Source organism: Lontra canadensis, unplaced genomic scaffold (genome assembly GCF_010015895.1).
Source record: "Lontra canadensis isolate GAN:19392208 unplaced genomic scaffold, GSC_riverotter_1.0 scaffold15, whole genome shotgun sequence".
NCBI classification, from domain to species: domain Eukaryota; kingdom Metazoa; phylum Chordata; class Mammalia; order Carnivora; family Mustelidae; genus Lontra; species Lontra canadensis.
Genome location: NW_022631009.1, coordinates 8,918,473 through 8,931,176, shown reverse-complemented (window position 1 = coordinate 8,931,176; position 12,704 = coordinate 8,918,473). Strand labels below are relative to the sequence as shown.

General features: G+C 35.0%; 1 protein-coding gene across 2 annotated transcripts in view; it reads right to left on the bottom strand.

Annotated features, from left to right (window-relative positions):
• The window catches only part of CSMD3 (CUB and Sushi multiple domains 3), a 1,221,727-nt gene that overhangs the window by 653,257 nt on the left and 555,766 nt on the right, over positions 1-12,704 (bottom strand). For both annotated transcript variants that reach the window (XM_032858445.1, XM_032858446.1), the window contains one exon: positions 9,181-9,305. In XM_032858445.1, the coding sequence (XP_032714336.1) occupies positions 9,181-9,305 (125 nt within the window). The remainder of the gene's footprint in view (positions 1-9,180; positions 9,306-12,704) is intronic.

Genomic DNA, 12,704 nt, shown 5'->3' with positions numbered 1-12,704 from the left:
CATTACTCATCAACTATAGCCATGTGTCTTCCACATCAACAATTCCAATGAAAATGGTTTTACCAAGGTCACTGGCATCCTCTTGGTTGTTGAACTCGATTGAGTTCTTATTTTTCTCACCCACTGTGCAGCATTTAACAGTGTTGACCACACTTTATTTATAACGTCTCTCCCCACTGTTTTGTTACAACACCATTCTCTCCTGTTATCCATCTCTGCTTCTAGCTACTTCTTTTTTAGTCTCTTCCACAAGCTCTACTTTCTCCTCTTATCCCTTATATATTGGTACCTGCTCTAATCTACTTCTCCACTATCACCTTCTCTGCATTTCTCTTAATCGAAAGTCAAACTTAATCGAAAGTCAAACTGGACACCCTATCTTCAGGGTCACCTCTCCCCACTCTCATTCTATTTTCTATAACACAGTGCACCCTGATATTTTATGCATTTTCCCATGTGGTTCCCTCTATCTGATGTACACTTCACAACCACCACTGTTTCTTTAGCCTTATCTACTGCGCTTTCAAGGTTCAGCTCAGCTTCTTCCTCTTGTTGGAAGTCTTCTTCATTGACCCCATAACACCTTTTATATAACTTTAGCATGGAGTTTATGATCAATTATTGCAATTTTATATTAACTATGGGATCTTCTCTTGCCCCCCCCCCGCACCATTGAGAGTAAGTTCATTGCAAGTAGAGATTGTCTTAATTATCTTTTTACCCTTATGACTTACCTCAGTGTCTGACTGACATATAATTATCAATGAATAAATACTTGTTCAATGCATTAAATTAATAAGTAATCCTTTTTTTAAAGAAATTTAAAAGCAAAAAACCTCTCCTTCTTTATGCATCGAAAACCCAGTACTTACCTTGTCATTGGCATATATGATCCTTCAAAGTAAGATCCATCGGTTTAACCAACATATCTCCTTTTTTCCCCACCTTCAATAAGTTTATGCTCCTCCGTATTTCATTCATCAGTGTTTGGCTATCTTTCTAAGATAGGTCTCTTTCATGACCCTGCAATTTTATGTGACTTTTTCTGTCTTGTATATCATTCCATATATCAACTTATAGGTGTGTCTGCCTTTCCTTCTTAAGTCTCTACTCACTTTTAAAATCAAATTTTCTAGACTTTTCTAAGCAGAGTGGTTACTTATCCTCATTGAATGTAAAGTTCTGTGTCTACTCACCTGCAGTGTCTGTCACTGTGATGTCTGGTAATACACACATTTCTGTTGTGTTTTTCCCACTAAAGTAGAGCACTTATCTTTAGAGAAAGATAATTTCTGACTCATCTTTTTTTTTCCTTTTATCTAGTAAATATTTAGCACTCAAATATCAATGTTGTTTTAAAAAATGAATGATTTCCAAAATAAATATACAGTAACATTCAACTTGAAGAGAAACTAAGTGATATATTCATAGTCTATTGAATTTATCTCCCAAAGGTTAACATTCTCATTTCTGTCTTCTGTCCTTCCTTTATTTTGAATTGTCTTTATGACATAAACACTGTCTATGCAACTGTGCCTCTGTGGCCTTAGGGATGTTATCTGGTTGTTTCATTTTGAATGTACTGTTTTCAAAGAGACTATAAATTCCTCAAGGGCGTGATTTGTTCAATTCTAGTCTGTGCTTCTTACATCGTGTCTAGCTTAGTGAGAAACAAAACATTCATTCAGTCAAGTATCTGTGAGGGTGTCTGCCACATGCCAGGCAAGGCCAGTTGTTAGGGTGGGGTTGCTGTTGCTCTAAACCTAGATCCACAAAAATTACCATCAGACTAGCTAAACAGAAAAACATAGCTTACACCTTAATACAAGGAGAGGCCTGCCAAAGTGTGATAAATTCTGTGTGTTCATATTAAGGGTAAAATTCATAATTCCTTACATTTCAAATAAACTCAACTTAAATATTAACAATTTCCGCCTTGGGGCACCTGGGTGGCTCAGTGGGTTAAGCCACTGCCTTCGGCTCAGGTCATGATCTCAGGGTCCTGGGTTCGAGTCCTGCATTGGGCTCTCTGCTCAGCAGGGAACCTGCTTCCCTCTCTCTCTCTCTGCCTGCCTCTGCCTACTTATGATCTCTCTCTGTCAAATAAATAAATAAAATCTTAAAAAAAAAAAAAACCAATTTTCATCAATCTTGTCTCTATATGTTTTACCTAGGCCTCTTGTTTCCTATTGGTGTCTGTGTCTTTCCTAGGTCTGCATGTTTTTTTATGTCACATTGTACAATTCTCTATTTTGAGTTCATATAAAAAGTATCAGACATTCTAGTGACCATGCTATGATCATTTTATCTATAGACTCTCCTACCTAAAAGTAGCTATCCTGCTAGTTTAAGATGAAAAGTGAGTTTGTGTTATGAAGGAGCTTAGTAAGGGAGTCCCTCACTCCATCTTTACTTCTCCCATCTTTTTATGTGAACAGAATTAGTGGAAATGGAAGCAAGTCATATAGATCATCATATTGTGATAATAGCACATCCTGTCGGCAAACATAGAAAATAAGGCTTTCTGCATTACAGGGGGATTTTGAGGAATCTTACAGATTTACTGTAAAAACAAAGAACCAAAAAAAAAAAAAAAAGGCGTTTTGTGATGACAATACTTCAAAATTCCCTTTCAAATAAGTAGGTTCTCCTGCAAATTTTTAATTTCTTGTGCTAATTTTACTAGTTTTCAATTTGTTCATCCTTGCATAAAGATAACACATTCAGGTTTTTCCCTAGTTGTTCAGCTAAAATGCCCATTGTTTATTAGGTTATTATTTCCTTTGTCATTTGTGCTTTATTCATTGCACAGCCCCTTTAGTCCCACTAAATTTAAAACCCTCAAGGCTTTAGAACTATGTGGGCCAAAACTAAAAGAATTGCTTCCTATTTATTTTCTCTCCCAACTCACCTATAATTGCTATTGATTAATTTTAATAATTAATATCTTTATTTTCCATTTAAAAACTCTCAAAACTATAGTCCTTAAAATATAGCAGGATCAAGAATCACATCATAATCAACTTTATTTTTCTAAGGATACATTATTTAAAATGAACATATGTGGGGCGCCTGGATGGCTCAGTGGGTTAAGCTTCTGCTTCAGGTTCAGGACATGATCTCAGGGTCCTGGGATGGAGCCCCATATAGGGCTCTCTGCTCAGCAGGGAGCCTGCTTCCCCTGTCTCTCTCTCTCCTGCCTCTCTGCCTACTTGTGATCTCTCTCTCTGTGTCAAATAAATAAATAAAATATTTTAAAAAATAAAATGAACATTTCATAGAATTACACTTAATAGTTGGAAATGTATGAACATAAATAATCCATTAACTTAATATAAAATTATATCTTTAATAGAAAATGAGGTATAAAAGATCCACAGGTTCTAAACTACTCTGAAAAAAATTGATGACTGATAACTGCAGTTTTCACCCTAAGTAAAAGCAATACTTACGTATTTTTTTTTTAAGATTTTATTTATTTATTTAACAGAAAGAGGTCACAGTGAAATAAATGTTTGTTGTTTTAAGCCATTCAGCTTATGGTATTTTTGTTATACCAGCCAGACCAAGACAAACATTTAATAAGAATTACCTCAACATGTCCTAAAGTCTAGAAAAGCAGTAATTGTATTTAAGAATATTTAGAATTTATAACTGGAAGAAGTCCATAGTAATCACCAAAAAAGCACACAGAAGCCCAGGAAATGTTAAGCAACATAAGCAAGGTCATATACCCAGGAAATGGGAGGGTGCCAATGGAGAGCTCTCCCTCCTCCCTACTATATAACAAAACAGAATCATTTATTTGCTAACTATTTGCATATCTTCCTAATAAATTTGTGAGGTAGGCAAGATGTGAAGAATGTATTTCTGAGCAATTGTCGGAAGGTCATTATTGAAATGCAAAATTTCTAATTGTTCAGGTGGTTTTGAATTTTAAATGATATACATAAATGCATCACTATCATCTGCCTCACACAACATGTAAATGACATCTTGTCATTAAAATATAGTCATTGTCAGAGCTCAGTAAAATGAATTTGCTTATTAAAATTATATAATAAATTTCAAACTATTATTTTTGGGGAAAAAAGACCATCAAGAAACATGAGTGTATGATAAATATCCATATCTAAACCATCTGTCTATCTTCTTCACCATATGTCACTCTATTAATGGCTAATATCACCCTTATTATGCATCATCTCATCTGTAACCTTATTCCACGAAACTAAGAAGGCATCAATAACAGCTACAGACAAACACCTGCTATATGTGTTTCTGGTTGATAAATTTCAGCAGGTTCTGGTTTGCTCTTGGGCAAAATTTTCTAATTGCTTTTGCATAACAGGAAGTCTTCCACCAGGCAAATTTTGTGGTTACAATCAGCACATTACTATCTTTTTAAACTGTTTGTTATAATTAACTAATTTCCCCATAATATTTGTTCAAAAAGTCTATTTAACAACTATCATACACACTAAAATATAGCGATAACGGTCACTGGACTCAACCCTGTGAAAAAGAGTTAAATATGAGTAGGAACCTAACACATATGTGAGAGAATTTTGAAAACTTTAAGATCCCAAAAGCCCTTAATAAATATTCATTAATGAGGGTCATGGCCCTTAGCTTTGGCCAGAGCAATTATCTGTTGAATAAACTGTGATACCAACGTTTCCTTCTGTATATGAAGAAAGGAATTGAACCTCATTATGATCTTTCCATTTAAAATCAAAGGTAATAGATAGATAAACCTTATTGGTTAGTGTTGTCTTCTTGGCAATATTCAAAAGAGATCATTGAAAATTCAAGCACAATAAGAGTGTTGATTATTCTGTTCTTTCTAAGGTGGTTTTGGTTGAGGGAGCAAGTCTATTGTGCATAAAATGTTGAGGTATCACTGCCAAAGAGAATAGAATTAAATGCTAAATTGTATGGTAAAGATAGTAAATGTGAAGTAGGGGTAAAGAAGTAAGGGATAAAGGATAATGGAAATAGGAGAGAAGTTTTGAGGAGGTGAAAGGTGAGTAAGACTTTGAAAGGTGGGTGGGCAGAATATGGTCAATAGGTATGTTTTCATTCAGGACAAATCACACATATATGAAAATTAAGAGAGTGGTTTGGTTTGGTATTGAGATCCTGGGATAAACTTCTGGTGAGAATTAGAGAACTAACTGGATGGAGACAGATTATGGGCAATTATGGGAATTAATGAGTTAACTATGAGTGTGGCACCCCAACCATTATCACTTCAATCCATTACATGTTTGTGCTTCAGCCCATATTCTTGGTGCTTTTATACATATTACCTCATTGCATCCTCATACAAATTCTTAACTCCCTACGGAGTAGGTCCTAATGTACTGGAACTCTCTTTTACAGATAAGGTATCTGATAATTATGAAGAGAGTTTATTACTTAAGTAGAAGATCAAATATTTGAACTGGTGTACTCTGATACCCGAGTTCACATTCTTGATTGTCTCATTTTACTGGCTCACAGTATGAAGTTGAGAAATAAAACAGGGTCTTTGAATATTATTGGGACATATCAAAATTGAGATTTTGATAGGATTAGTCTGCCAGCAATACAAATGATAAATTATAGTTCAAACAAAAACATATGAGTCAGTTGTAGTGTATATACTATAGAATGGTGATGACAGGAATGAAAGTTTTGGAGTGCTTCCAAAAAAATCTTAAGGGAGGAGATATATAAAATAACCCTTCCTAACTTACCTCACTTTATATTCTTTCATATATAGACCTAACTAAACTGGAATGCCCATCTTCCCCCACCTAGTTCCCCAGAACATGTCAATTCACTTTGTGATTTCACATGTGACATACCCTCTATATTTGGAATGCTTTCTAAATTCCTATGTTGAAATCTAAAACAATTCCCGAGTTCTGCTCTGCCATCTCAAGGTGTGACAATCTCCAAACATGGAAATAGTATTTCTTATCTGAATTTTGCAGAGAATTACACCTCTCTTGTAAACAAAATAGTCTACTCTATATTACCTACTTTTGTGTTTATGCCTTATAAATAATACAAAATAATTAAAACCATACATGCTGTGTGGCCCTCATAGTATTAATTTGGCATGCCTACCGATGTTCACTAATGTTTGTGGAATCCAAAATAGGTAAATATATTAATAACTGCATAACAAATAATTAAATAATTAATTGAATGATGGAATTCAAGGTGACTCTTACCTGTTTCCAGTACGTTCATCTTTCTTTTCTTTTCTAATCCTCTCTTAATCACCTCTTACATTACTCTTATGAGTGGTTCATGCCCTTGTGTCTTGACAGGTAAAAACTGGTTAGTTGGACCATCAAAACTAATACTGATTGAAAATTAGTCAAAAATTTTGTCTAATCTATAAATATTAACTCTCTTAAATACTTCCTAGTCAACAAATTATCAATTCTCCAATGAATGATGTTTCTTCAAACATCACAAATATCTAAAAATAAACTTTCTACATATTGTTCAAGTGCATAAGCCTGCTTATTTGCATAAACACCAGCTTTTGGATATCTACTGCGTTTCCAACAAAAGAATAATTATATCCATAACTGTATACTGGCAAATATCTCATATACATATCCCATTTAGGAAATAAAAATTGTTGTCTGGGTTTGTGTAAAATCCATTAATATTAATTTCTAAATTGTTCTTTCTCTTTTAATTCATAATTTGTTATTTGTGTGAACTTTCAGTCCCTTTAAAATCACCATTTCTTGATGGCTCAACCAAGCAATACATAGACAGCAGCTATATTAATAACCTCTCAAAGGTGCAGTGCACTGATACTGCTATGTATGCTGCTGTCTGGGAAAAAGCATATTTATTCTGTCCAAGTGCCCATGAGACATGAAAACTATTCTTTGTTCAGACTCACTGTAGATAGTCATTTTAAAACTTCAATTACTATTTCAGCATGTTCCTTCCATTACTGTTTCCAGCACCAGAGCCAGTAATTTCTAATAGCCAAATGTACTTTATAAACCATACACACATATGCCTGCATGCAAGGAATGAATAAAGCTATGTATAAATGATTGGTGTCTGCCGAAAAGATGTAAAATTTAGATGAAATAACATCAAGATATGAATCTTGAATATGCACATTTTGTGCCTATCCACTGATGTTGATATATATCATCATACATCTTGGAATCAAAGAAAAATAATTATACATTAATTTCAATGAATATTTCTTGAGATTGAAGCCAGTAGAGAGCTGCTCTTTCTGCTATAGGGTTTATAAAACATAACAAAATAAGGTAACATTATTTCTCTCTTTGAACAATTTACAGTCATAATAAATATGATTCATTCTTTTTATTGAAATGAGAGTCTTGAATGAAAAAATGGTTTATAGTCTCAATCTTACTTTATGTAGACCTTAAATTCCATAATCTGACTCTAACTTTTCTTCTTGTGTGAGGTTTTGTTTCTTCATTAACATTAATCTTTTTTTCTTGACTCTACTATTTTTTCCATTCTTTTTGCCATCAAAAAGTGCACACATCTAATTTATGAAAAATTGAAGCAGGATACTTGGATCACACCATTTGAAACCATGATTTTCATTATGTTGTCCTTCATAACTATAATTTATCTTGAGTGGAGGACACCATAAAAAATCAACCTGATACAGTTTACTGTCCTATTCATTGCCTGAACATTGATGAAAATTACTCCCACAATAACTATCATTCAGTGTCTACTTTATAAAAAAAGAATGCAAGGCATTTCAGAACTCGAAGCCAGGAAAAATTTTGTTTTTTTCTGTGTCATTGTTATACATGTATTTCATAGACAACAGTTTTTGTATAAAAACAGGTTTCCCTGTTTGTTCAGCAGTTGTCATATTTAAGTCTAACATTCTTAAAAGTTGTCTACTAACTTATATATAAACTTTTGTTTAAGAACATGGAACTATTTTGCCTTATTTTATTATCCCCATTTCACTATTTCTTTTTAATGTTATTTCACCATATGTCATTGTCAAAGCCTTTGAAAATTAGATAGGTCATGAGTACACATCTACCTGCAACAGAAAAGTTTTATTGAAAGCTGAAAAACATCTAGCTTCTCTCTTCTTCTTACTCTGGTTGTGCCATTGCCAAACGAGTGGAAGATACCTGTTGCTTCCATTTTATCATTTTCTATTCTCTCATTGATGTTCTGAAATCTGGCTTTTCTCCCCATTCTATGAAGTCTTAAGGACTTTGTCATTTTCCAAGTATTTGAACTTGGGAAAGTGTTATTTTTCTTTATGTCTTACTTTTTCATTTCTAAAATGGAGATAATTGTGTCTCAATCAGTTTGTATTCAGGATTGAATAAGACAGTATATGCAGTGGTTAGTGCCCAATGATTTCCCTAGAGGAAGTGTCTAAAAGTATTACTAATGATGACAATGTTGTAGTAGCTGGATAATCTTCCATACAACTCCGTTTTTCAGTTTCTTCATACTTATTAACAGCATAAGATCTCTCTGATCTCATGGACTCATCTTTGGGTATCATCTTTGATTCTTTGTTGTCACTTTCTTTTTCCATATCCAGACAGTAGTCAGATACTTTCTCTTCATCCCTTTAGAGTAGCTCTCAAATCTACCCTTTCTCTAGTCCCTTGAGAACACCCTTATCAGGAGAGAGTCTGCTTCTCTCTCTGCCCTTCACCTTGCTTGTGCTCTCTCTCTCTCTCTCTCAAATAAATAAAATCTTACAAAAAATAACAACAAAAAAAAGGCAATTAAGAGTGCCAGTAAATCTAGATGAGGCATTTTCAAACATTGCTTAATAAAATTTAGAAAACAGGGGCTTTATTTAATTTATATGGAAATGCTTAATTTGTAGAAAGGTGATAAAAACAAATCTTATCTGCAGTTACCGGTAATATGGGAAGCCAGAGAGTCACCAATACATTGTTTTGCATATTTATATAATTATTACGTTGGGAACTCCTTGGAAACCTAACATAGCATTTCACATCCGATATCTTCAACAAATATTGCTAAGTACATAGGTTAAGTATTTCCTTAAAGACTGCATTACAGCTCAAAGATTTAATTGAAACTTACGCTCATGGAACAAAGTTCACACTATTAAAATGTTGTTAAGAGAGCATTTTGATTTTAAAGATTTTTCTTTACCTTTACATACAGGCCTGTGATCACTCCAAGCAGCAAAGACTTCAGCTATCCGTTGACAGGTGATACTCTTAGCACCTTGTAGGACATAATCTTCATCACAAGAGAATTGCACAGTTGATCCAAGGCTAAAATCAAACAGAGTTTAAAAAAAAAAAACAGGATTAGAAAAATATAACAGAAAAATTAGTCTCCATTTCTACTGGTAACATCTAATAGGTCAGAAAGTTTCATAATGGCAAAAAGTATCTTTTTCCTGGAAAAACAAAATATGAAAATAAAACTTTTATAAATATATATTATAAGTCATATATATATGAATCTGTTGTAAGTCAATAACATGCAAATGTTGGTAGGCACTAGAGAAAGGTATCATCAAATTTAATTGTCTTGTTATCAGTTGTAGAGTCAACCTTAAGAAAATGATTAAATCTCTAATCCTAAGATGTTAGTAAATATGAAGCAAAAGTCATCTTCTTGACTTAAGTCTCAGCATTTACTTTCACTGCATTACTTTTCCAGCAGGTATTTTTTTGTGTATTTATTTGGATCAGTATTTGCAAATCAATCAATTGATAATTATTTAGAGCTGCAAAATTATGTTGACTGTCTTCTATAAAAAATTCAACCATCATTTATTACTTAACCTACTGCAATTTTGCTTCCCTTTCCACTGAAAGTGAAGTTAATAATGATCATTTTTTAAAATCCTAATTTCTAAGGGTAATGGATGTTTGCTGAAATTAAAAACAAAACAAAACAAACAAATAAACAAAAAAAAGCTACCATGCATTTCTTAAAATCCTTGAATAGCAACTCACACACAAAAAATAAAGTAATAAATAAAGGCATTTTCTTTCTTTCTTTCTTTCTTTCTTTCTTTCTTTCTTTCTTTTTTTTTTCCGCTCTCACTGTTTCCTTTTAAAAAGATGGGAATATGAACTGGCACAGTCACAGTGGAAAATAGTATGGAGTTTCTTCAAGAAATTAAAAATAGAATTACCATATGATCCAGTGACTTCACTGAGTATTTACCCAAAGAAAACAAAAACACTAACTCAAAAAGATATATGCAACATAATTTATAGTATCCAAGATATGGAGGCAAACTGAATGCACATCTGTAAACAAGCAGATAGGACAAATATGGTATAAATACAAATGAATATTACACAGCCATAAAAAGATGAGACTGTGCCATTTGCAACAACATGGATAGACCCAGAAGGTATTACACTAAATGAAATAAGTCAGGTAGGGAAAGACAAATACCATGATTTCACTCATATGTGGACTATTAAAAAAAATGAATAAACAAACAACAGAATGAGACCTATAAATACAAAGAACTGATGGATGCCAGAGAGCAGGTGTGTGAAGGGGACAAGGAGAAAATGGATGAAGGGGAGAGAAGAAGGGAAGATGGCAGAAGAGTAGGGGCTCTCGTTTCATCTGGTCGCTGAAATTCAGCTAGATACCTATCATATCATTCTGAACACCTGTAAATTCAACACCTGTAAATCCAAGAAAATAATTTCTGCAAGTCTAAAAATAGAAAACTGACCTCTTTTTGCAAGGTAGGAGGTGTAGAGAAGTGAATTTGAGAGGATATATGGGACGATAAACTGCAAGGGGAGAGAGCCTTCAAAAGCTGGCTACTGGAGGGCACCTGGGTGGCTCAGTGGGTTAAGGCCCCTGCCTTTGGCTCAGGTCATGATCTCAGGGTCCTGGGATCCAGCCCCACATCAGGGTCTCTGCTCAGCGGGGAGCCTTCCTCCTCCTCTCTCTGTGCCTGCCTCTCTGCCTACTTGTGATCTCTGTCTGTCAAATAAATAAAAATCTTAAAAAAAAAAAGTTGGCTACTGGAATGTGATACAACAGTGAAGCACAAAATTGGAACTTTTGGAGATCTGCTCCTGTGAGGGACATCCCCGCCTGAAAGGTGCTCATGTGGCAAAGAGCAGAACCCTAGATGGGACAGTGTGGTCTCAGGATCCATGGGGTCACAGAAAGAACATGGGGACCTGAGTGTGCCAGAGTTCCCAGGAATCGGAGCAGGGAAGCCTCTGCAATCAGTGAGGCCAGTAGTGGGCTCTCAGCTTGGTGTTGCCACAAACCATGAACAGCAGCTCTATCCAGGGACCCCTCTCCAAGCAGGGGCCTAACAAGCAGCAAAACCCCTGCATGACCCTCATCCTTCTCCCAGGGAGGAGTGGTGCATGTTCCCCTACCATCAGACAACTGTTCATGGAGCAGGGGCCAAAAAAACAGTAGGCTGCCGTGAAATACCCCCTCCATCCCGTGGGAGGATTGGTGTGGGTGTGCATTGCAGGAGTCTGCAGACTGTGACTACACAAAGGTGCTTGACTGAGCACTGAAGAGTGGGAGCCAAGATCATTAGGTCCAGGACTGGAGATCTGGGCACTGCCATTTTGGTGTTATTTATTTACATTTATTTTCCATCCTCTAAAGTGGTATGAAAAGCCCATAAGGAACAAATGCCACATAGAGCAACCCAAGCTTAGCAAGCTTAGCAACCCTAAGCTCAGGTTACACTGAGCTTAGCTCCCTGGCCAAGGGCCATGCAACTCTGCGCAACAAAGACACCTGAGAATCCATGCAACAGGCTCCTCCCCCAGAAGATTAGCAGGAACATCAGCCACATACCAAGTTTATGGATCACTCAGAACTGAAAAAAATTCTGCAATAGGGGAAAACAGTATATAGAATTTGAGGTTTTTCTTCTCTCATGAGTCTGTAGCCCTTCAGTTTAAAATCTCTTTTTTTTTTTCCTTTTTTTTCCTCCTTTTCAACTAGTTTCTCATTTTATCAAATCTATATTTTTAAGTCTTTTTTAAACTTCCATTTTTACATTTACATTTTACAGATATATTCTTCATTTTTGGCTTACTTGCACTGTCGTATATGGGTTATGGTTGCTATTTGTCATTTTGTTCTCTTGTTCATCTGTTCTTCTCTGGACAGAATGACTAGAAGGAGAAATTCATAACGAAAAAAAAAAAAAAAGAACTAGTGGTAATTCTCTCTGCCATAGATCTAACTGATATGGATATAAGGAAAATGCCAGAAATTGAACTCAGAATAATAATTACAAAGTTCCTAGGTGGGCTTGAAAAAACAGCATAAAAGACACTAGAGAGTCTCTTGGCACAGAAATTAAATCTAATCAGGTTGAAATTAAAAACCCTTTAACTGAGATGTAGTCTAAAATGGATGCTCTAATAGCTAGTGTAAATGAGGCAGAAGTGAGAGCCAATGACATAGTAGACAAAATGATGGAAAGGAAGGATGCTGAGCAAAAGAGAGAAAAACAATTAATGGGCCATGAGGGGCGGTTTTGAGAAATCAGCAACACCATAAAGTGAAACAATTTTAGAACTACTTTGTTCCCAGAGGAAGAAGAAAGAGAAGCATTAGGTATATTTGAACAAATCATAACTGAAAACTTCTCTAACACGGGAAAGGAAACAGAGATTCAAGTTCAGGAGTTACAGAGAAACCCCCTC